This window comes from Sus scrofa, chromosome 15 (genome assembly GCF_000003025.6).
Source record: "Sus scrofa isolate TJ Tabasco breed Duroc chromosome 15, Sscrofa11.1, whole genome shotgun sequence".
Classification (NCBI taxonomy): domain Eukaryota; kingdom Metazoa; phylum Chordata; class Mammalia; order Artiodactyla; family Suidae; genus Sus; species Sus scrofa.
In genome coordinates this window covers 16,705,757-16,727,882 of record NC_010457.5, presented here as the reverse complement: position 1 = coordinate 16,727,882, position 22,126 = coordinate 16,705,757, and the positions used below count along the sequence as shown (strand labels likewise).

General features: G+C 39.9%; 1 protein-coding gene across 5 annotated transcripts in view; it reads right to left on the bottom strand.

The window, feature by feature from the left end:
• ZRANB3 (zinc finger RANBP2-type containing 3) overlaps positions 224-22,126 on the bottom strand; it is a 313,369-nt gene continuing 291,466 nt past the window's right edge. For all 5 annotated transcript variants that reach the window (XM_021075255.1, XM_021075253.1, XM_021075252.1 and 2 more), the window contains 3 exons: positions 21,598-22,000; positions 18,326-18,457; positions 224-1,299 (listed from right to left, as the gene is read on the bottom strand). In XM_021075255.1, the coding sequence (XP_020930914.1) occupies positions 1,201-1,299; positions 18,326-18,457; positions 21,598-22,000 (634 nt within the window). In that variant the 3' untranslated portion in view covers positions 224-1,200. The remainder of the gene's footprint in view (positions 1,300-18,325; positions 18,458-21,597; positions 22,001-22,126) is intronic.

Below are 22,126 nucleotides of genomic sequence, written 5' to 3'. Positions count from 1 at the left end.
AATACTATAAACTTAATAAAAACTCCAAAGGAAAAATTCATGGTTGTATAATATTTATAGAAATAAGTTATCTGTTACTAAGTACCAGCTACTAATTAAAATTAAAGAGTGTTCAAACTAATGAGAAGTACGCCTAAAGAATATTTACAGACAAGCCTTCTATGAATGCAGTTCTGACTCTTTGCTCACATGATTCTCACATATTGCAGGAGTTATTGCTTGGTTTTGTTTCATCATCACTTTTATTTTTGAATATCAGTTACATTTTAATAGTACCCTTATACTTTTTTTTTAACATATATCTCCATCTGATCATGCTTTACTTATAAAGTGTTTTATCATCATTACTCCTTTTAAAAGAGGTTTCAGGAATATACTTTTAATAAAACAGAATTTTAAAAACAGAAAATGAGAAACCAGGAGAAAAAGGGTGCTTTGATAGTAAGCCTAGTATTAGGCATTAAAACAAACTAAAAAAAAAAAACGAAGCTTAAGCGGCATTTAAAATTTTATGCTTTCAGTTTTTAAACATTCTTAACAATTACTTTAGCTAGAATGCCTAAATTGTCTACAAACAGCATAGGCTCAATTAGCTTACTTTCAAAAGCATCTTTTCAATAAAGACAACTGGCTTAAACATAAAACAAGAAGACAACACTCACAATGTGTACCCCCAGCCCATTTTGGAGGCATTTAGTGAACAAGAGTCCCTCTTGCATACTAAGCAGGCAGGTCACACTTGGCACAGAATTCCTGAATAATCATGATTTGCCTCTTAAATTTCCCTTATGGCTTTACAATGTTCCATTTAGACACACAGCCATCCAGAACCAATACTAATCCAGCAGGATTTTTCAAGTACTTGAGAGTATATTTTTCAAAAACAATCTATGTATAATACTATGATTAAGGTATAGTCATGGGAAATGGAAGCTTAACAAAATCTTACCAAAACATAATTGAGAGTCTGCATGAAATCAAAAAGGTTGTAGAAATATTTAGTATTGTATCTCAGTTTCTGTTATGTACTTTCAAAAGGCAGGGAACACTAAAAGCATTTAACATGAAAAGGGAAGTTGAAGTCTTGATTTTTCTTCTGAAAATTTCTAGTCTTAAAATATTGAAAAAAAGACAAATATGAAAAAATGTTGAATTCTCCACATATAAACCATTTGTCATCCATTCAAAAATTTTTATACTTCATTTCTTTACCAAAAATCGTGTGATGTCGGATCCATGCTTTGCTGCTAGAGACTGTCTTCTCACCTGGCTTCTTTCCTTAGCTTGTCTGGCAGTTCTCTAAAAGTTAGAAAAAACATGCACATGTACATGTTAAAAAAAAAGTACTAGATACAGAAGCTCAAAAACTCTGTTAGTCTGAACAAATCTACATTTTCACCACCCTGGTTTACCAGTGCTTTGCCATTAGGGGTGTTACCAAGCTACAAGCAAAGGTCTCCAGCAGCCTAAAGGTCCTGGGTTCACTTAAGGCTAGATGCTGAAGTGAAAACACAGCTTCATGGGGGTGACTTGCTACCCAGTGAGATGGCAAAAACCTCACTGGGAGGCTGGGGCATCCATGATTCTCCTCATCCAAGTGGGAGCTCGTAAGGCAGCTCTGGATTTCCCAGCCGAATAGCCAAGACACTGCAAACCAACCAACCAACAAACAAAAAACCCAAAGTAGGATGGAACACAACTGGATTCATCTGCTGCTCCCACAAATAAAATTTTTCATGAAACTCTGAAAAAGTGATTACAGAAGGTGCAGCATTCTCTTTTGCTTTATCTTAATTTTCTTATAGGCCTCAAATGTGCTAATAATTTGCACAGTTGAGAAATTAGATGATTTTTTCCCCAGTTAAATCCATAGAAATGTGAAGTGATTCAGGTGGAAGGGGTAAGGAGAAGACAAGGGTTAAACTAGAACAAGTAAACAAAAGCCCATGCTTATGACATAAGCCCATTTATGTAAAAATTATGCTTGTGAAAAAATTGAGGAATCTGAAATATTAAAAAGTGGCTAAGAAAGTGCTCACTACGACAAGAACACTGGCAAAGGATCTGAACAGTTCTCATAAGCTTAACTACAATTGACTAGCATTTTTCCAAATGTCAGGGTCTTTAATAACACAGTAATTCTCCTCCCAGCCCATCAGTAATAACTAGTGCAGGTAAATAGGTTCTGCTGTTCACTGCTGGGATGGAAGCAGCACCATCCTTTGGAAAACAGCTTGGAGATAAACTCCTACGCTTGACTCAGTGATTTTACATCTGAGAATCTGTCTTAGGGAAAAAAACCTCAAAATGTAAAAAACAGTTTGAATAAACAAAACAAAACAAAACCACCACCAACATGCCTGGCAGCGTTGTGTAGATGAACCAAAAAATGTCAGCAACTTCAATGTTTATCACTATGGGAATGTCTAAAAAAACCACAGTAGAGAGGTACTCCACAGAAAAATATGCAGCACTTTTAGATGATAAACAATGTGAATGCTTACCATGGGAGGAAGAGAAAATGCTACATTCTGCCCGGATGCGGAGTTGGATACGATGTTGATACTGAAAGTATGCTTCTTTCTAAAATAAAATCTCAACAGGTAGATCTCATGACCTTTGTTGAACTGCTTGTTAAAAATTCATCCTGGGAGTTCCTGTCGTGGCCCAGTGGTTAGTGAATCCAACTAGGAATCATGAGGTTGTGGATTCAATCCGTGACCTTGCTCAGCGGGTTAAGGATCCAGCATTGCCGTGAGTTGTGGTGTAGGTTGCAGACATGGTTCGGATCCTGTTTTGCTGTGGCTCTGGTGTAGGCTGGTGGCTACAGCTCCGATTAGACCCCTAGCCTGGGAACCTCCATGTGCCGCAGGAGCGGCCCCAGAAATGGCAAAAAGACCCCCCCCCAAAAAAAAATTCATTCTAAGGAGGGATCAGGATGGCAGAGGAGTAAGATGTGGTGTTCACGTTCTCTCATAAACCATCTACATGTAGAACAATTCACACAGAATATCTACTGAACACTGGCAGAAGACCTTAAACCTCCAAAAAAGGGCAAGAAACCCTCCATATAACTAGGTAGAATGAAAGAAAAAGAGAGAGAGAGAGAAAAAAATAAAAGAAATCAGAATGGGACTAACACTCCTGAGAGGGAGCTGTGAAAGAGGAAAGAAACCCACACCAGGGGAAGCCTCCTAATGGGAAGATAGGCCAAGATGGAGGGACTGCAAAGCCTCAGAAAAGAGCACAGCATCTGGATGAAGAGGGGAAGGTAGAGAGAGAGCCACAGAGACCATCGGTAACACTTCCTGGGACACCACTGCCTGGGATGCTTGGGTGGGGGCTGAGTGCTGAAATTCAGGCTCCAGAGGTCAGTTCTTGGGGAGAGGACTAGGGTTGCCTGTATGGAGACAGCCTGAGGGGCTAGGAAGTGGTGTGCCATGGGCTAGGGAGACAAACACCACAGCTGAGGAAACAGAAGGAAGTCTGGCCCACAGGAGAAGCAAGATGCCATTGTTGGGGAGGGCAAGAGGAGGAGGAGCAACTGCCATAGAAATATATTTCTCTGCTCAAGTGTGGACCCTGTAGGGTGGGGCTATAGATGACAGCTCCCTCTTGTGCAGGCTAGGGATGGCAGTGCCTCCTGTGTGGCTAAGTGTGTTGTGGTGCCTTGCGCATGGTCTACAGGTGGTGGTGGAAAAATCAGTCAACTCAGACTCTAGAGTTGGGTGTGGCGCACCACCACTAGGGGTCTGTGAACAGGCACCACCTATGGCCCCAGTCACCTCAGAGGTTGGTGCAGAGGAGGCACTGCAACCAAGAACCACCCATTGTTGCTCTCACTCCCCTGGAAACACACACACCATGCCACTGCGATTGCCAAACGATCCAGGCACCACCTACACTTGCCTGAGGGTCAGTGCCACTTCCCAGGGTCCTGTAACTAGCAGCAGCCTGTGCCACTGTCCTGTGGGTCCCTGCCACAGTCAAGGGCCCCGCAACCAGGCACTGGCTACTAGCCCTGCCCATTGCTTCCATCTACCTGGAAGCATATGAAACACTCCATCAAGGGAATAACAGCCTGCACACATTGAGGAGAGACAGGAAGCATCCAAAAAATCAGCCCTCATGCCAAAAAAAAAAAAAAAAAAAAAAAAAGAAAAAAAAAAGTAAGGCTTCACAAAATACCCAGGGGAAACTCTTCTATATACAAAGCCTTCCAGTAGCTGTTTTCCCTAAATTCATAGAATAAGAAAAATATAAGCAAAATGAAGATCTTCAGGAACCATTCCTAGTAAAAAGAACAGGAGAATTCACCTGAAGGAGCACTCAATGAAACAGACCTCTGCAGTCCAACAGACAGTGAATTCAAAAAGAAGATAGTGAAAATAATGAAGGAATTAAGAGTGGACATGAACAATAATGCAGATTACCTTAGAAAGGAACTAGAAAATACAAGGAGGAGCCAAGAAAAATTAGAAAATTCATTTGCAGAGACAAAAGTGGAATTAAAGGCACTGAAAAGCAGAAGGAATAATGCAGAGGAATGAATTAGTGACTTGGAAGATAGAATAATGGAAATCACTCAATCAGGACAGCAGCCAAAAGACCCAAAGAAAAAACATGAAAGCAATGTAAGAGACCTATGGGATAATATAAAGCAGGACAACATAAGCATAATAGGGATTCAAGAAGGAGAACAAACAGAAAAGGGGGTTGAAAATATATTTGAAGAAATTATGGCTGAAAACTTATCAAATTTAAAGAAAACAGCTATCAAGTTGCAGGAAGCACAGAGGGCCCCAAATAAATTGAACCCAAATAGGCCCACACAAAGACATATTATAACAAAATTGTAAAAAGTTAAAGAGAGGATTCTAAAGGCAGCAAGACAAACACAAAACATTAATTATAAGGGAACCCCCATAAGGATATCAGCTGATTTCTCTGTAGAAACACTAGAGGCCAGAAAAGAGTGGCAAGATATAGTTAAAGCCCTAAAAAGGAAAAATCTGCAGCCTAGAACACTCTACCCAACAAGAATATTATTTAAAACAGAAGGAGAAATAAAGAATTTCTCCAAAAAACAAAAACTGAAAGAGTACAGCAATACTAAACCCATTCTTAAAGAAATACTGAAAGGGCTCCTCTGAATAAAAAAGAAGTAAGAAGAAAAAGAATGGAGGAAATCACAACTGCAAAGTAATCACTTAAATAAGCCAGTATATGGAACTAAAGGGAAAAAAACCCTTTTGTATAAGCACCGATAAACACAAGGAACAGCAAAAGGATAAACATGAAGATGTTAAAAAATAACATTAAAATCATAAAAAGTAGAGAAGGAAAGTAAGAAAATCTAGTCTCCTTTTTTCCAGAATGTGTTTGAACTTATTTGACTATCAGACTAAAGCAAGCAGATATAGGAAAGGGTTATCATACTTGAAAAACAGGGCAACCACAAATCAAAACCAATGAATACATTCACAAAAACTAAAAAGAAGAGGACACAAGCATAAAATAAAAGGAAATCATTCAACCAAAAAAAGGAACAATGGAGAAACATAGAATCAACTGGAATACCAGATTTAAAATGGCAGTAAATACATTTTTATCAACAATTACCTTAAATGTCCATGGACTGAATGCTCCAATCAAAAGACATAGAGTGGATAAAAAAACAAGAGCCTACAATGTGTTGTCTACTGGACATTCACATTAGAGCAAAGGACACATATAAATTGAAAGTAAGGGTATGGAAAAAGATATTTCATGTGAATGAAAATGACAGGAAAGTGAGAGTTGCAATGCTTATATCAGATAAAATAGACTTTATTTTTTTAGGGCTGCACCATGGCATATGGAAGTTCCCAGGCTAGGGGTTTAGTTGGAGCTGCAGCTGCTGGCCTACACCACAGCCACAGCAATGTCAGATCCAAGCCACATCTGTGACCTAAACCACAGCTCATGGCAACACCAGTTCCTTAACCCACTGAGCGAGGCCAGGGATTGAACCTGCATTCTCACGGATACTAGTCAGATTCGTTTCCACTGGGCCACAACAGGAACTCCAACAAAACAGACTTTAAAACAAAGGTCATAAAGAAAGACAGAGGACACTGCCTAATGATAAAAGGAACCATTAAAGAAGAGGATATTACAATCATCAATATATATGCCCCTAGTATAGGAGCACCCAGATATATACAACAAATACTAACAGACATAAAAAGAGAAATTAATGGCAATGTAGTAATAGTAGAGACTTTAACACCCCACTCACATCAATGGATAGACCCTCTAGACAGAAAATCAATAAGGCAACAGAGATCCTAAATGACACATAGAAAAAATAGACTTCATTGATATTTTCAAGGACATTACATCCAAAAACATCAGAATATATATTCTTTTCAAGTGCACATGGAACATTCTCAAGGAATGACCACATACTGAGGCACAAAAATAACCTCAACAAATTTAAGAGTATAGAAATTATTTCAAGTATCTTCTTTGGCCAAAATGGAATGAAATCAGAAATCAACCACAGGAAAAGAAATTAAAAAAAAAATGACTACAAAGAGACTAAACAACATGCTCTAGAAAGCCAATGCGTCAATGAGGAAATCAAGATGGAAATTAAAAAATACCTTGAGACAAATGTTAATGAAAACACAATCATTCAAAAATCTATGGGATGCCACAAAAGTAGTGCTCAGAGGGAAGTTCATAGTGATACAGGCCTTCCTCAAAAAAGGAGAAAAATCTCAAATCAACAACTTAACCCATCACCTAAAAGCATTAGAAAAAAGAAGAACAAACAAAACCTAAAGTCAGCAGAAGGAAGGAAATCATAAAGATCAAAGAGGAAATCAACAAAATAGATAACAAAAAGGATAAGAAAAAAATCGGTAAAACCAAGAGCTGGTTTTTTGAAAGGGTAAACAAAACTGACAAACCTCTGGCCAGACTCACCAAGAAGAGGAGAGAAAGAACTCAAATAAACAAAATAAGGAATGAAAAAGGAAAATCTCAACAGATACCACAGAAACACCAAAAAAAAAAAAAAAAATAAGAGAATTCTATGAACAATTATATGCCAACAAATTTGACAACCTAGAAGAAATGGACAACTTTCTAGAGACTTACACCCTGCCAAAACTGAATCAAGAAGAAATAGATCAACTGAACAGACTCATCACTAGAAATGAAATTGAATATGTAATAAAAACACTCCCTACAAACAAAAGTCCAGGACCACATGGCTTCACAGGTGAATTGTAGCAAATACACAAAGAAGGACTTATACCCATCCTTATAAAACTTTCCCAAAAGGTTGAAGAAGAAGGAATACTCCCAAAGACATTAAATGAAGCCACCATCAGCATCACCAAAACCAGTCAAAGAAAATTATAGGCCAATATCTTTGATGAATATAGATGCAAAAATTCTCAACAAAATTTCAGCCAACTGAAGCCAAAAACATATAAAAAAGATTATACACCATGACCAAGTGGGATTCATCCCAAGTTCACAAGGATGGTTCAACATATACAAATCAATTAATGTCATCCACCACATTAACAAAAGAAAAGTCAAAAACCACATGATCATCTCAATAGATGCAGAAAAAGCATCTGACAAAGTCCAACACTCATCACTATAAAAACTCTTACCAAAGTGGGTATAGAGGGAACATACCTTAACATAATCAAGGTCATTTATGACAAACCCACAGCCAATATAATACGCAATAGAGAGAAGCTGAAGGCCTTCCTCCTAAAACCTGAAAGAATGCAAGAATGTCCACTCTCACCACTTTTATTCAATATTAGTAGTGGAAGTCCTAGCCACAGCAATCCCACAAACAAAAGAAATAAAACATATCCAAATTGGAAGAGAAGAGGTAAAATGGTCACTCCATGCAGATGACATGATACTATATAAAAAACCCTAAGGATTCCACACAAAAACAACTCAAACTGATCAAAAAATTTAGCAAAGTAGCAGGATACAAGATTAACATTCAGAAATAGGTTGCATTTCTGTATACTGACAATACAATAGTAGAAAAGGAATAAAAAGAGTTCCCGTTGTGACGCAGCAGAAATAAATCTGACTACGAACCATGAGGTTGTGGGTTTGATCCCTGGCCTCACTCAGTGGTTTAAGGATCTGGCATTGCCATGAGCTGTGGTGTAGGTCACAGACATGGCTCAGATCTGGCATGGCTGTGGCTGTGGTGTAGGCCAGCAGCTGTAGCTCTGATTAGATCTCTAGCCTGGGAACCTCCATATGCCTTGGGTGTGCCCGCAAAAAAGAAAGAAGGGTAAGGAATAAAAAAATACAATACCTTTTAAAATTGCACCCCTAAAAATTAAATACCTATGGATAAACCTGACCAGTAAGTTGAAAGACTTACATACTGAGAACTATGACATTAATCAAGAAAATTAAAGAGGATTCAAAGAAATGGAATGATAGTCCATGGCTCCTGGACTGGAAGAATTAATATTGTAAAAATGGTTATACTACCCAAAGCAATCTCTACTGATTCAATGTGATCCCCATAAAATTACCCATCACATTTTCCACAGAACTAGAACAGACAAACCAAAAATTTATACGGAACCACAAATGACCCAGAACTGCCAAAGCAATCCTGAGGAACAAAAACAAAGCAGGAGGCCTAACTCTCCCAGACTTCAGACAATATTACAAAGCTACAATAATTAAGACAGTGTAGTACTGGTACAAAAACAGATGGAATGACCAATGGAACAGAATAGAGATCCCAGAAATACAGAGAGACACCTACAGTCAATTATCTTTGACAAAGGTGGCAAGAATATAAAATTGGAAGAAGTTCCCATCATGGCTCAGTGGTTAACAAATCCACCTAGCATCCACGAGGATGCAGGTTCAATCCCTGACTTTGCTCAGTGGGTTAAGGATCCACTATTGCTGTAAGCTGTGGTGTTGGTCATAGATGTGGCTCAGATCCTGCATTGCTGTGGCTGTGGCCAGTGGCTGCAAGCCTGGGAATGTCCATATGCCTTGGGTGCGGCCCTAAAAAGACCTAAGACGCAAAAATGAAAATAAAAATAAAAATGGGTGAAAGACAGTCTCTTCAGCAAATGGTGCTGGGAAAACTGGATAGATGCACTAAATCAATGGAACTAGAATACACCCTCACACCATGCACAGAAATAAACTCTAAATGGCTTAAAGACAAACATAAGACACCATAAAACTCATAGGCAAAACATTCTCTGACATCAACCATACCGATATTTTCTTAGGTCAGTCTCCCAAAGCAGTAGAAATAAAAACAAAAATAAACCAATGGGACCTACTCAAACTTAAAAGCTTTTGCATAGAAAAGGAAACCATGAGAAAAACAGTAAAACAACCTATGGAATGGGAGAAAATAATTTCAAACAATGCCACCAACAAGGGCTTAATTTCCAAAATATATGAACAACTCATACAACTCAACAGCAAAAATACTGGAGAGGTTGTGGAGAAAAGGGTACACTCCTACACTGCTGGTGGGAGTGTAAATTGGTACAACCACTATGGAAAACAGTATGGAGGTACCTCAGAAAACTAAAACTACCATGTGATCCAGTAATCCCACTCTTAGGCATATATCCAGATAGAATTTTCATTCAAAAAGGTACATGTACCCCTATGCTCAGTGCAGCACTATTCACAATAGCCAAGACATGGAAACAACGTAAATGTCCAATGACAGATTAATGGATTAAGAAGTTGAGAGAGGACAAGATGGTGGAGGAGTAGGAAGACACGCTCGCCCTCTCCCACAAACACAACAAAAAAAGCACATCTACAGAATAAATGACTCGCACAGAACAGCAACCAATCGCTGGCAGAGGAACCTAAACTCCAATAATGGCAAGAAATTCGTGACATTATTGGGCAGAACAGGAGAAAAGAGGAGAGTGAGAGAAGGCGAATCCGAGTGAGACGGGGGCTCCCGAAAGGGAACTGCGGAGGAGAAAGGGATCCCGCACCCTGGAAAGTCACCTACCGGGCGAAAGATCAAACGAACCGGAGGAATCTCCAGATGCAGAGAAGAGTGTAGCAGTAAGTTGGAGTACGGAAAAGCCGATCAAGAACCCAACGGACCATCTGAACTACGGGCAGAGTCACCAAAAATTGAGACGCCTGGGTGGGAGCTGGGCACCGAGACCTCGCCTCTGAAGGTTAGTCCCCGAGAGGGGGCCGAGGGACGCCTGGGTGGGGGCTGGGCACCGAGTCCTCGCCTCTGAAGGTTAGTCCCCGAGAGGGGGCCGGGGGACGCCTGGGTGGGGGCTGAACACCGAGACCTCGCCTCCGAAGGTTAATCCCTGAGAAAGGGCCGGGGGACGCCTGGGTGGGGGCTGGGCACCGAGACCTCGGCTCCAGAGATTAGTCCCCGGGCTAGGGGGGCGGGGCAGAGCGGGAACTGCTTGGGAGGTCTAGAAACCAGTTGACGGGGCAGAGACTGCCTGGGAGACTAGAAAACAAAGCTGTCGCAGAGGAAGGGAGCAATACTCCAGGAGTGGGGAAGGGGAAAGCCACATCAGAGGGAACCTGGGAGAAGAGCCTGGTCTGCGCCCGTGCTGGGGAGGGGAGAGAAGAAGGGGTGGGTCCCCATAGAATACCCCCCATGCCACAGCAAGCTTACAGGCCCGCTAGCTGGCTGAAAACTCTGCTTCCCAGTGCATCCCCTCCCCCACCCCCGCCACGCCCTACGCTCTCACAGACCTGGGGCTGCCTGCCATCCAGGAGGGCTGGCCTCAACAATTGCCTGAAGCCTACCACCGCAGGGGCTGTCCCTGCACAGGCCTGCTTGCCCTTTGGAGGGGCTACACTTCCGCAGAGCAGCACCAAACAGCACCAGCCCCCGAGAAAAGGCCTGCAGCCTAGAAAAGCTAGAACAAGCTTAGCCAGGCTGTGAATAGATCGGCCTAATTCTCGGACGGTTTTTCTGAGTCGGGTTGCCCCGGGGAGGAGCCTCTTCGGTTTCCAACGGCCCTGCTACCCGCCCAAGCCCCCAGGGGATGCTCTAGTGGACCAGCTGCATAGGACTGCCAGCTCCAGGCAGGACCCCCTGCAGCCCAGAAAAGCTGCAACAAGCTCAGCCAGACTGTGAAAAGATCCGCCTACATTCTCAGGCTGTCCTTCTGAGTTGGGCTGCCCTAGGGAAGAGCCTCTCAGGTTCTCAGTGCCCCAGATAGCTGCTCCAGCCCCCAGGGGGTGATGCACCCCTAAAAAGCAGCTGCCCAACACTGCCAACCCCCTGCAAGAACCCCACAGCCTAAAAACACCAGAGCAAGCTCTGCATGGCCAAGTGAAATCTGCTACCATCGCGGTGTGGACCTCTCAGTCCTGTCTACCCTCAGGAAGTCCTCCTTTGCTTCAAAGAAACACTGTTAGCCCCATCAACACTCCAGAAAAGCCACACTGCCTCAAAAAAGATTGACCAACAACGCCAGCCCTCAGGAAATATTCCACGGCAGTGACAAGGCAAACACTGCCCAATCACGGAGAGTACAACTCCCTCAGGAGAAAGAAAACAACAAGCAAGATGAAGAAGCTGAGAAACCACTCCCAGTCAAACCAACAGGAGAACTCACCTAAAACAGTCAACAATGAAACAGATCTCGACAGTCTGACAGACCTGGAGTTCAAAAGAGAAATAGTGAAAATACTGAAGGAATTAAGAGAAGATATGAACAGTAATGCAGATACCCTCAGAAAGGAACTAGAAAATATAAGGAGGAGCCAAGAAAAACTAGAACATTCATTTGCAGAGATGCAAACGGAACTAGGGGCAGTAAAAAACAGAATGAATAATGCAGAAGAACGAATCAGTGATATGGAAGATAGAATAATGGAAATCACTCAATCTGGTCAACAGACAGAAAACCGAATCAAAAAACTGGAAAGCAATATAAGAGACCTATGGGATAATATAAAGCGGGCCAATCTACGCATAATAGGAATTCCAGAAGGAGTAGAAAAAGATAAGGGAATGGAAAATATATTTGAAGAAATTATTGCTGGAAACTTCCCAAATCTAAAGGATACTGGATTCAAGATACAAGAAGCACAGAGGGCCTCAAACAAACTGAACCCAAACAGACCCACACCAAGACACATCATAATAAAAATGGCAAAAGTTAGTGATAAAGAGAGGATCCTCAAGGCAGCAAGAGAAAAACAGAATGTTACCTACAAGGGAACCCCCATAAGAATATCAGCTGATTTCTCTACAGAAACACTACAAGCCAGGAGGGAATGGCAAGAGATATTTAAAGTGCTAAAAGGAAAAAATATGCAACCTAGAATACTCTATCCAGCAAGAATATCATTTAAAATAGAAGGGGAAATAAAAATATTTCCCAACAAACAAAAACTTAAAGAATACAGCAACACAAAACCCAGGTTAAAGGAAATATTGAAAGGGCTTCTCTAAACCAAAAAGAAAGGAAGGAAAGGGAAGAAAAAAGAAAAGAAAAAAAAAAAAGAAGAAGAAGAAGAAGAGGAAGAACTAGGACTGAGGAAACTGCAATCAGAGAGAAGTCACTCAAATAAGCCAGCATACAAACTTCATCATGAACATGCTTCAAACAAAATAAAATTAAAAAGAAAAAAATAAAAAAGAGGCATCAAAACCATAAAATGTGGGCAAGGGATGTCAGGAGGTAAATAACCCTTTTTGTTTATATGTATGTCTCTCTTCTTAATTTTAATATAGTAATGAAGTGTTTGAACTTACAGGACCATCAGGCTAAAACACACATTTATGGGAAGGGGTTAGCATACTTAAAAAACAGGGCAATCACAAGCCAAAACCAAATATTGCATTTGCAAAAAATGAAAAAAAAAACCACTCAAGCAGATAATAACAGGAGACCATCCAACCAAAAAAAAAAAAAAAAATGGAGAACCATAGAATCAACTGGAACACGAGGTTCAAATGGCAATAAATAATCATCTATCAATTATCACCTTAAATGTCAATGGACTGAATGCCCCAATCAAAAGACACAGAGTGGCTGAGTGGATAAAAAGGCAAAAACCTTCAATATGCTGCCTACAAGAAACTCACCTTAGGACAAAAGATACATATAGATTGAAAGTGAAAGGGTGGGGAAAAATATTTCACGCCAATAGACATGACAGAAAAGCAGGAGTCGCAACGCTCATATCAGACAAAATAGACTTTAAAACAAAAGGCATAAAGAAAGACAAAGAAGGACACTATTTAATGATTAAGGGATCCATCCAAGGAGAGGATGTTACTATTGTCAACATATATGCCCCAAATACAGGAGCACCCAGATACACACAACAAATATTAACAGACATAAAGGGAGATATTGATGAGAATACAATCATAGTAGGAGACCTAAATACCCCCCTCACATCAATGGACAGATCCTCTAGACAGAAAACCAATAAAGCAACAGAGATCCTAAAGGAAACAATAGAAACGTTAGACTTAATTGATATCTTCAGGACACTACATCCAAAAAAAGCAGAATACACATTCTTCTCAAATGCTCATGGAACATTCTCAAGAATCGACCACATATTGGGACACAAAGTGAATCTCAATAAATTTAGGAGCGTAGAAATTATCTCAAGTATCTTCTCTGACCACAATGCCATGAAATTAGAAATCAACCATGGGAAAAGGAAAGAGAAAAAACCTACTACATGGAGACTCAACAACATGCTACTAAAAAACCAATGGGTCAATGAGGAAATCAAGAAGGAAATTAAAAACTACCTTGAAACAAATGATAATGAAGACACAATCTCTCAAAATCTATGGGATGCTGCGAAAGCAGTGCTCAGAGGGAAATTTATAGCAATCCAGGCCTTTCTCAAAAAAGAAGAAAGATCCCAAATTGACAACTTAACCCTCCACCTAAACGAATTAGAAAAAGAAGAACAAAAAAGTCCTAAAGTCAGCAGAAGGAAGGAAATTATAAAGATCAAAGAAGAAATCAATAAAATAGAGACTCAAAAAACAATAGAGAAAATTAATAAAACCAAGAGCTGGTTCTTTGAAAAGGTGAACAAAATTGACAAACCCCTGGCCAGACTCACTAAAAAGAGGAGAGAAAGAACCCAAATAACCAAAATTATAAATGAAAAAGGAGAAATCACAACGGATACAGCAGAAATACAAAAAACCATAAGAGAATACTATGAACAACTGTATGGCAACAAGTTTGACAATCTGGAAGAAATGGACAATTTTCTAGAATCTTACAGCTTGCCAAAACTGAATCAAGCAGAAACACACCAACTGAACAGACCGATCACTAGAAATGAAATTGAAGAGGTCATAAAATCACTCCCTACAAATAAAAGTCCAGGACCAGATGGCTTCACAGGTGAATTTTATCAAACATATAAAGAGGAATTGGTGCCCATCCTCCTTAAACTCTTTCAAAAGGTTGAAGAAGAAGGAATACTCCCAAAGACATTCTATGAGGCCACCATCACCCTCATTCCAAAACCAGACAGAGATACCACCAAAAAAGAAAACTATCGGCCAATATCATTGATGAATATAGATGCAAAAATTCTCAACAAAATCTTAGCCAACCGAATCCAACAACATATCAAAAAAATTATACACCATGACCAGGTTGGGTTCATCCCAGGTTCACAAGGATGGTTCAACATACGCAAATCAATCAGCATCATACACCACATTAACAAAAAAAAAGGTCAAAAATCATATGATCATCTCAATAGACGCAGAAAAAGCATTTGACAAAGTTCAACATCCATTCATGATCAAGACCCTCGCCAAAGTGGGTATAGAGGGAACATTCCTGAATATAATCAAAGCCATTTATGATAAACCCACAGCAAATATAATCCTCAATGGGGAAAAACTGAAAGCCTTCTCACTCAAATCTGGAACAAGACAGGGATGCCCACTCTCACCACTGCTCTTCAACATAGTTTTGGAAGTCTTAGCCACAGCAATTAGACAAACAAAAGAAATAAAAGGCATCCATATAGGAAGAGAAGAGATCAAACTGTCACTGTATGCAGATGATATGATACTATACCTAGAAAACCCTAAGGACTCAACCCCAAAACTCCTTGAACTGATTAATAAATTCAGCAAAGTAGCAGGATATAAGATTAACATTCAGAAGTCAGTTGCATTTCTGTATACCAGCAATGAAACATTAGAAAAGGAATACAAAAAAATGATACCTTTTAAAATTGTACCTCACAAAATCAAATACCTCGGAATACACCTGACCAAAGAGGTAAAGGACCTATATGCCGAGAACTATAAAACTTTAATCAAAGAAATCAAAGAAGATGTAAAGAAATGGAAAGATATTCCATGTTCCTGGATTGGAAAAATCAATATTGTGAAAATGGCCATCCTACCCAAAGCAATCTACAGATTCAATGCAATCCCTATCAAATTACCCATGACATTGTTCACAGAACTAGAACAAACAATCCAAACATTTATATGGAACCACAAAAGACCCAGAATCGCCAAAGCAATCCTGAGAAACAAAAACCAAGCAGGAGGCATAACTCTCCCAGACTTCAAGAAATACTACAAAGCCACAGTCATCAAAACAGTGTGGTACTGGTATCAAAACAGACAGACAGACCAAGGGAACAGAATAGAGAATCCGGAAATAAACCCTGACACCTATGGTCAATTAATCTTTGACAAGGGAGGCAGGAACATCAAATGGGAAAAGGAAAGTCTATTCAGCAAGCATTGCTGGGAAACCTGGACAGCTGTATGCAAAGCAATGAAACTAGAACACACCCTCACACCATGCACAAAAATAAACTCCAAATGGCTGAAAGACTTAAATATACGACAGGACACCATCAAACTCCTAGAAGAAAACATAGGCAAAACACTCTCTGACATCAACATCATGAATATTTTCTCAGGTCAGTCTCCCAAAGCAATCGAAATTAGAGCAAAAATAAACCCATGGGACCTCATCAAACTGAAAAGCTTTTGCACAGCAAAGGAAACCCAAAAGAAAACAAAAAGACAACTTAAAGAATGGGAGAAAATAGTTTCAAATGATGCAACTGACAAGGGCTTAATCTGTAGAATATACAAGCAACTTATACAACTCAACAGCAAAAAAACCAATCAACCAATGGAAAAATGGGCAAAAGACCTGAATAGACATTTCTCCAAGGAAGATATACAGATGGCCAACAAACACATGAAAAAATGCTCAACATCGCTGATTATAAGAGAAATGCAAATCAAAACTACCATGAGATACCACCTCACACCAGTCAGAATGGCCATCATTAATAAATCCACAAATAACAAGTGCTGGAGGGGCTGTGGAGAAAAGGGAACCCTCCTGCACTGCTGGTGGGAATGTAAACTGGTACAGCCACTATGGAGAACAGTTTGGAGATACCTTAGAAATCTATACATAGAACTTCCATATGACCCTGCAATCCCACTCTTGGGCATCTATCCGGACAAAGCTCTACTTAAAAGAGACACATGCACCCGCATGTTCATTGCAGCCCTATTCACAACAGCCAGGACATGGAAACAATCCAAATGTCCATCGACAGATGATTGGATTCGGAAGATGTGGTATATGAACACAATGGAATACTACTCAGCCATAAAAAAGGATGACATAATGCCATTTGCAGCAACATGGATGGAAGTAGAGAATCTCATACTGAGTGAAATGAGCCAGAAAGACAAAGACAAATACCATATGATATCACTTATAACTGGAATCTAATATCCAGCACAAATGAACATCTCCTCAGAAAAGAAAATCATAGACTTGGAGAAGAGACTTGTGGTTGCCTGATGGGAGGGGGAGGAAGTGGGAGGGATCGGGAGCTTGGGCTTATCAGACACAACCTAGAATAGATTTATAAGGAGATCCTGCTGAATAGCATTGAGAACTATGTCTAGATACTCATGTCGCAACAGAAGAAAGGGGCGGGGGGAACTGTAACTGCAATGTATACCTCTAAGGATGACCTGACCCCCTTGCTGTACAGTGGGAAAATAATAAAAAAAAAAAAAAAAAAAAAGATGTTGTGGTACATACACATAATGGAATACTACTCAGCCATAAAAAAGAACAAAACAATGTCAACTGCAGCAACATGGAGGGAACTAGAGGCTCTCATACTAAGTGAAGTAAGTCAGAAGGAGAAAGACAAATATCATATGATATGTCTTGTATCTGGAATCTAATATATGGCACAAATGAACCTATCTTACAGAAAAGAAACTCATGGACATGGAGAATAGACTTGTGGCTGCCAAGGGGGAAGGGGAGAGAGTGGGATGGACTGGGCGTTTGGGGTTAGTAGATGAAAACTATTGCATTTGGAGTGGATAAGCAATGAGATCCTGCTGCACAGCACAGGGAACTATATCTGATCACTTGTTATGTTATGAAACAGAGGGAGGATAATGTGAGAAAAATAATGTACATATAAATAGGTCACTTTGCTGTACAGCAGAAATTGACAGAACATTGTAAATCAAATGTAATAAAAATTTTATAAAAATCATCCTAGTTGACAGATAATATTATGTCATTCTTTTTCTTTTGTTTTAAGCCGGAGATAATTGCTCCAAGATGTACCAAGGTTAACAGGTTTCATACTTAGGTCGGCAGTGCAATGTTCATGTTGAAGTGAGCTGGTCCTAGAGAAGATTTATTAATATTTTCAGATATTTCAGGACATATTTAGCTGCAAATGCAAACATATGTCACTTCCCCAGTTCAGTGAACTTCTAGTGTGAGGGTCTGGGTCTCCTCAGAACTGTGCAATATGAGGGAGTTCCCGCTGTGGTGCAGTGTATTAATAATCCAGCTTTTCTCTGTGGCCACGCTGGTTGCATTCCAAGCTGGCAGGTTCTAGCATAGCCATAGCTGTGATGTAGTTTGCAGCTGTGGCTCAGATTTGACTCCTGGCCCAGAAACTTCTATATGTTGTGGGTGTGGCTGAAAAGGAAAAAAAAAAAAAAAAAAAAAAAAGACTGCAATATTTAAGTTGTATCATTTTCTTCTAGGTGGTGGTGAAAATTTCCTGGTCTTAGAATGAGTCAAAAGGGAAGAAGTTTCTTTTTCGTCTGAGATTGAGAACTTGTATAGGCCTCAAAAGAATACTCGGGTGTTAGGTGATGAAAAGAATCAAATACATCTCGAATCTAGACCAGGGATACAGATTCACCCCGGAATCTTGCACACCTGTATGCACAGTGTTCAGTTTGATGTCTGCAAGCTCCACTGACCTCTTTGTGACAGACCGTACACAGAGTCTGCAGGTTGTCCAGAGAGCACTGTCCACCTCCCCCAGACACTGGCTTGATGTGGTCCACCTGCCAGAAATGCCCTTCGCTTGGGTTTCTTATCATTTCATTAAGCTGAAAAAAGAACACAGGATCAGCAGTTTTCAACATGCGCTGTGGGAACTGTTGGTTTTGCATTGTGAAATCATGTTTATACAGCAAAATCATGGGGAAAAATACATTAGGATGGCTTTTTAAAGATTTTATTGTGAGCAGGAAAAACCCTCTGGGTTAGCAATTTGAAAGCAATAAAATGTGTTTCTGAAAAACGGATTTTTTCCCCCCTTACCTAACCTATTTTGAAAAAATTACAAGTAAGTATAAAATACCAAGACTCCTGACAGGTTGGGAAAATTGGTTGCTTCTGCATCTTTGATCTAGTTTACATGGTCACTAAGACAAAATCGACACAAAAATAAGAACCGATAAAAAAGGAAAAACTTCTGAATATTACTGACTCATATATTTTTAAATTGTTGACCTAAATGCATTTGTGATCAATACCAACGACAGTTTAATATTAATTGTGATCACCCAGAACTTTTATGCTATTACCTGGGAACCTCCCAAGTTACATGGACTAGAATAGAATTTCTAGAACAAGCATTTGTAACTTGCATATTTGGAATAAACAAAGATGTTCATTTAAAGCAGCCACTATTTAGGCTAGTCCATATATATACACTTTAAATTTAACCAACGATGACCCACATTTAAATGAGATGTATTTTGGCCTCTTATCTGAGACAGTAAAATCAGCTCACACCATGGCAGTGTAGTTGTCAAAATATCACAAAGATGAGTATGAAGGTTGTTTTAAATTTCCTTTGTCTTGAACAAGGAAGACACTATAATCAATTTCATGGCCGCTGGCCATGGGAACTTGTGACATAGCCCTAAAATGCTTTTAAGAAAGTTGTCAGGCCTATGGATGGCATGGGGACCTTATCAATAGCATCTGGCCCAAGAGGCAACAGATTGGAGCAGTAAACTTTGTCTATTCAGAGAGGGACTCCCTTTCTCTTCTATACTGAACTTTGCAAGTTCTGTTGGAAAATATGTATCAATTTTTTTTTTGAGGGTGACATTATGAGAAGCTACTTCTTATCACACTCTCTGTGCATCAAGAAAATGGCATATCCTTAGGGGAAAAAATCCATTTTGGTTCTGCTTTTTGTAACCAATTCTTTTGCACTGAGCAGTTTTCACTCTGACAGACTCTGTGTAATTCCCAGTAATTCTCTGACAAATCACTCAGGGCCAGTCTTCAACATCCTAAACATACCTCCTGAAACTATTGCTCCCTCTCCGACTGGTCATCCCACCTAGTCCCTGTGGTGCTCCTTCTCCTCTAAGCACTTCTGGCTTAGAGGGAGACTGTGTTCCTTCTTCATTTCTGGACAGAGTGCTTTCAGCATGTCCTTGAGTCAGGTTCTTGCGTGTCTTCTGGAAGCCTCCACATGGAGGCAGCAGACAGTAACTGGAGTCTGGCTGACACCTCTGGGACTAGTGTAATATGTCCCTCACAAATTAGACCAAAGGATCATTCGGGAACTCTGGATAGCAGTAGGGAAATAGTCTGTTTCCCTAGCTCTCAAAGTCATGCTAATTCATCTTTGAAAAAATGCTTATTGAGTAATTCCATCATAATTCAGCAATACTAGGTAAAGAAAGAAAAGTATAAGACTTGAGTACATGGCCAGAATTTACCCAATATTTTAGCAGACAAAGAGTACTATTTAAAGATTAAGCTTACTGGAGTTCCCGTCGTGGAGCAGTGGAAACAAATCTGACTAGAAACTATGAGGTTGCGGGTTTGATCCCTGGCCTCACTTAGGTGGGTTAAGGATCCGGCGTTGCCGTGAGCTGTGGTGTAGGTCGCAGACATGGCTCAGATCCATAGTTGCTGTGGCTGTGCTGTAGGCCAGTAGCTGTGGCTCCAATTAGACCCCTAGTCTTGGAAACTCCATATGCTGCAGGTGCGGTCCTAAAAATCTAAAAAAATAAAAAATAAAAATTAAGCTTACTACAAAATTATACATTATGCTTTAGTTTGAAATTTGGATTGGTTAGATTCTATACAAGTTTCCTTCTCATTGTAATGAACTACATTTTGGGGTTATCTATTTGCCCCCTGTTATGCAATATTAACCCCATGAAAAGTGGAACAACCAGACCACAAGTGCCTCAATGCAATGTACCACCTATAATTTCTCTTCCCCAAATAATCTTGTCAGAATCTAGCCAGACCTCTAAATCGTATAACCATCATTCAGAAAATCAGGGGGATAGAGGAACATATCAAACATTATTACCACAAGGATACAAGGAGATAAATCCAGGCTGTGAGAAATTCCACAGGCAAATGATCCAGTTTCTTTAACAATCAGTGGTATTAATAAAAGGCGCGGTTTGGAGTTCCCATCGTGGCTCAGTGGAAATGAATCTGACTAGCATCTATGAGAATGTAGGTTTGATCCCTGGCTGAGATCATTGGGTTAAGAATCTGGCGTTGCCATGAGCTATGGTGTAGGTCACAGACGCAGCTCTGATCCCTCGTTGCTGTGGCTGTGGCATAGGCCAGAAGCTGTAGCTCTGATTCGATCCCTAGCTTGGGAACCTCCATGTGCCACAGGTCTGGCCCTAAAAAGACAAAAAAAGGCGGGGGGGGGGTGTGATATTACAGATTAAATGGGAAGTAATAGTTGTAATGACCAAAAGCAATGTGTGGATCATCTTTTGATCATAATTTGAATAAAGCAATTATAAAAAGATATTTTTGGGACAATCTGGGAAACCAAACACGGACTTACTAAAATTGAGGAATTATAATTGTTTTGAGTGTGATAATGGATATTGGGATATGGGATTCTATTTAAAAGAAAGAAAAAGAGAGAGGAGGGAGTAGGGAGAAAGAAAGTCTTTATCCATGAGAGATACATAATTAAAGTATTCAAGGGTGAAATGAAATGCTATCTGGAATTTGAATTTAAAATAATTCCAAGAGAGAAAAAGAAATAAGGTGAGGGAGAGATGAAAATGAAAGGCAAAAGGTTGATAACTGTTAGTTGGGTGATGGGTATGTGGGTTCATTATTCTATTTTTATATATGTATTTGAAAATTCCCGAAATAAAAAGATTTAAAAAATAAAGTGAATCAATATTCTTCACTCAGTGCAATGCTGCCTTCAATCAGTCACATGACTGTAATTTACCTGTTCTAATGGGAGCTTTGAGGTCCAGGTAATATCCAGAAAATTCTTCCTCTGACTTTTAGGAGCATCTCTCAGACGTAAAAAGAGTTCTTGTGCATTCAGATTACACAGCTGACACACACCATGTTCAATTTCAAATACTTTGGCTCGCAGGTAACTGTTATTAGATCGAATCCAGAACTCCTCCTGACATTTCAGAGAGCAAAACCGTGAATCCCAAGCATTTGCTTTATGCTCTTGCTTAGTTTGGCAAGTAGGTTGCTGACAGCGAAGGCAAAGTGGATTTCCTTCATTATCCACAGCTTGCAAATAGCCTTTAGATGTAGAAGCCTTCACAGTGAGATCAGCTTGGGCTGTGCAGGGATTCAGAAATGGGACACAGGCTCCACCTTTAAGACATTCTCTAAAATTGAGCACAACATTGAATAGGTAGTTAATGCAGATTTACTCTAAATAATTGTTACTTCATTTAAATAATTGTTACTATATTGATAAAGAGTAAATACATAGTCCACAGACCAAGTGATTC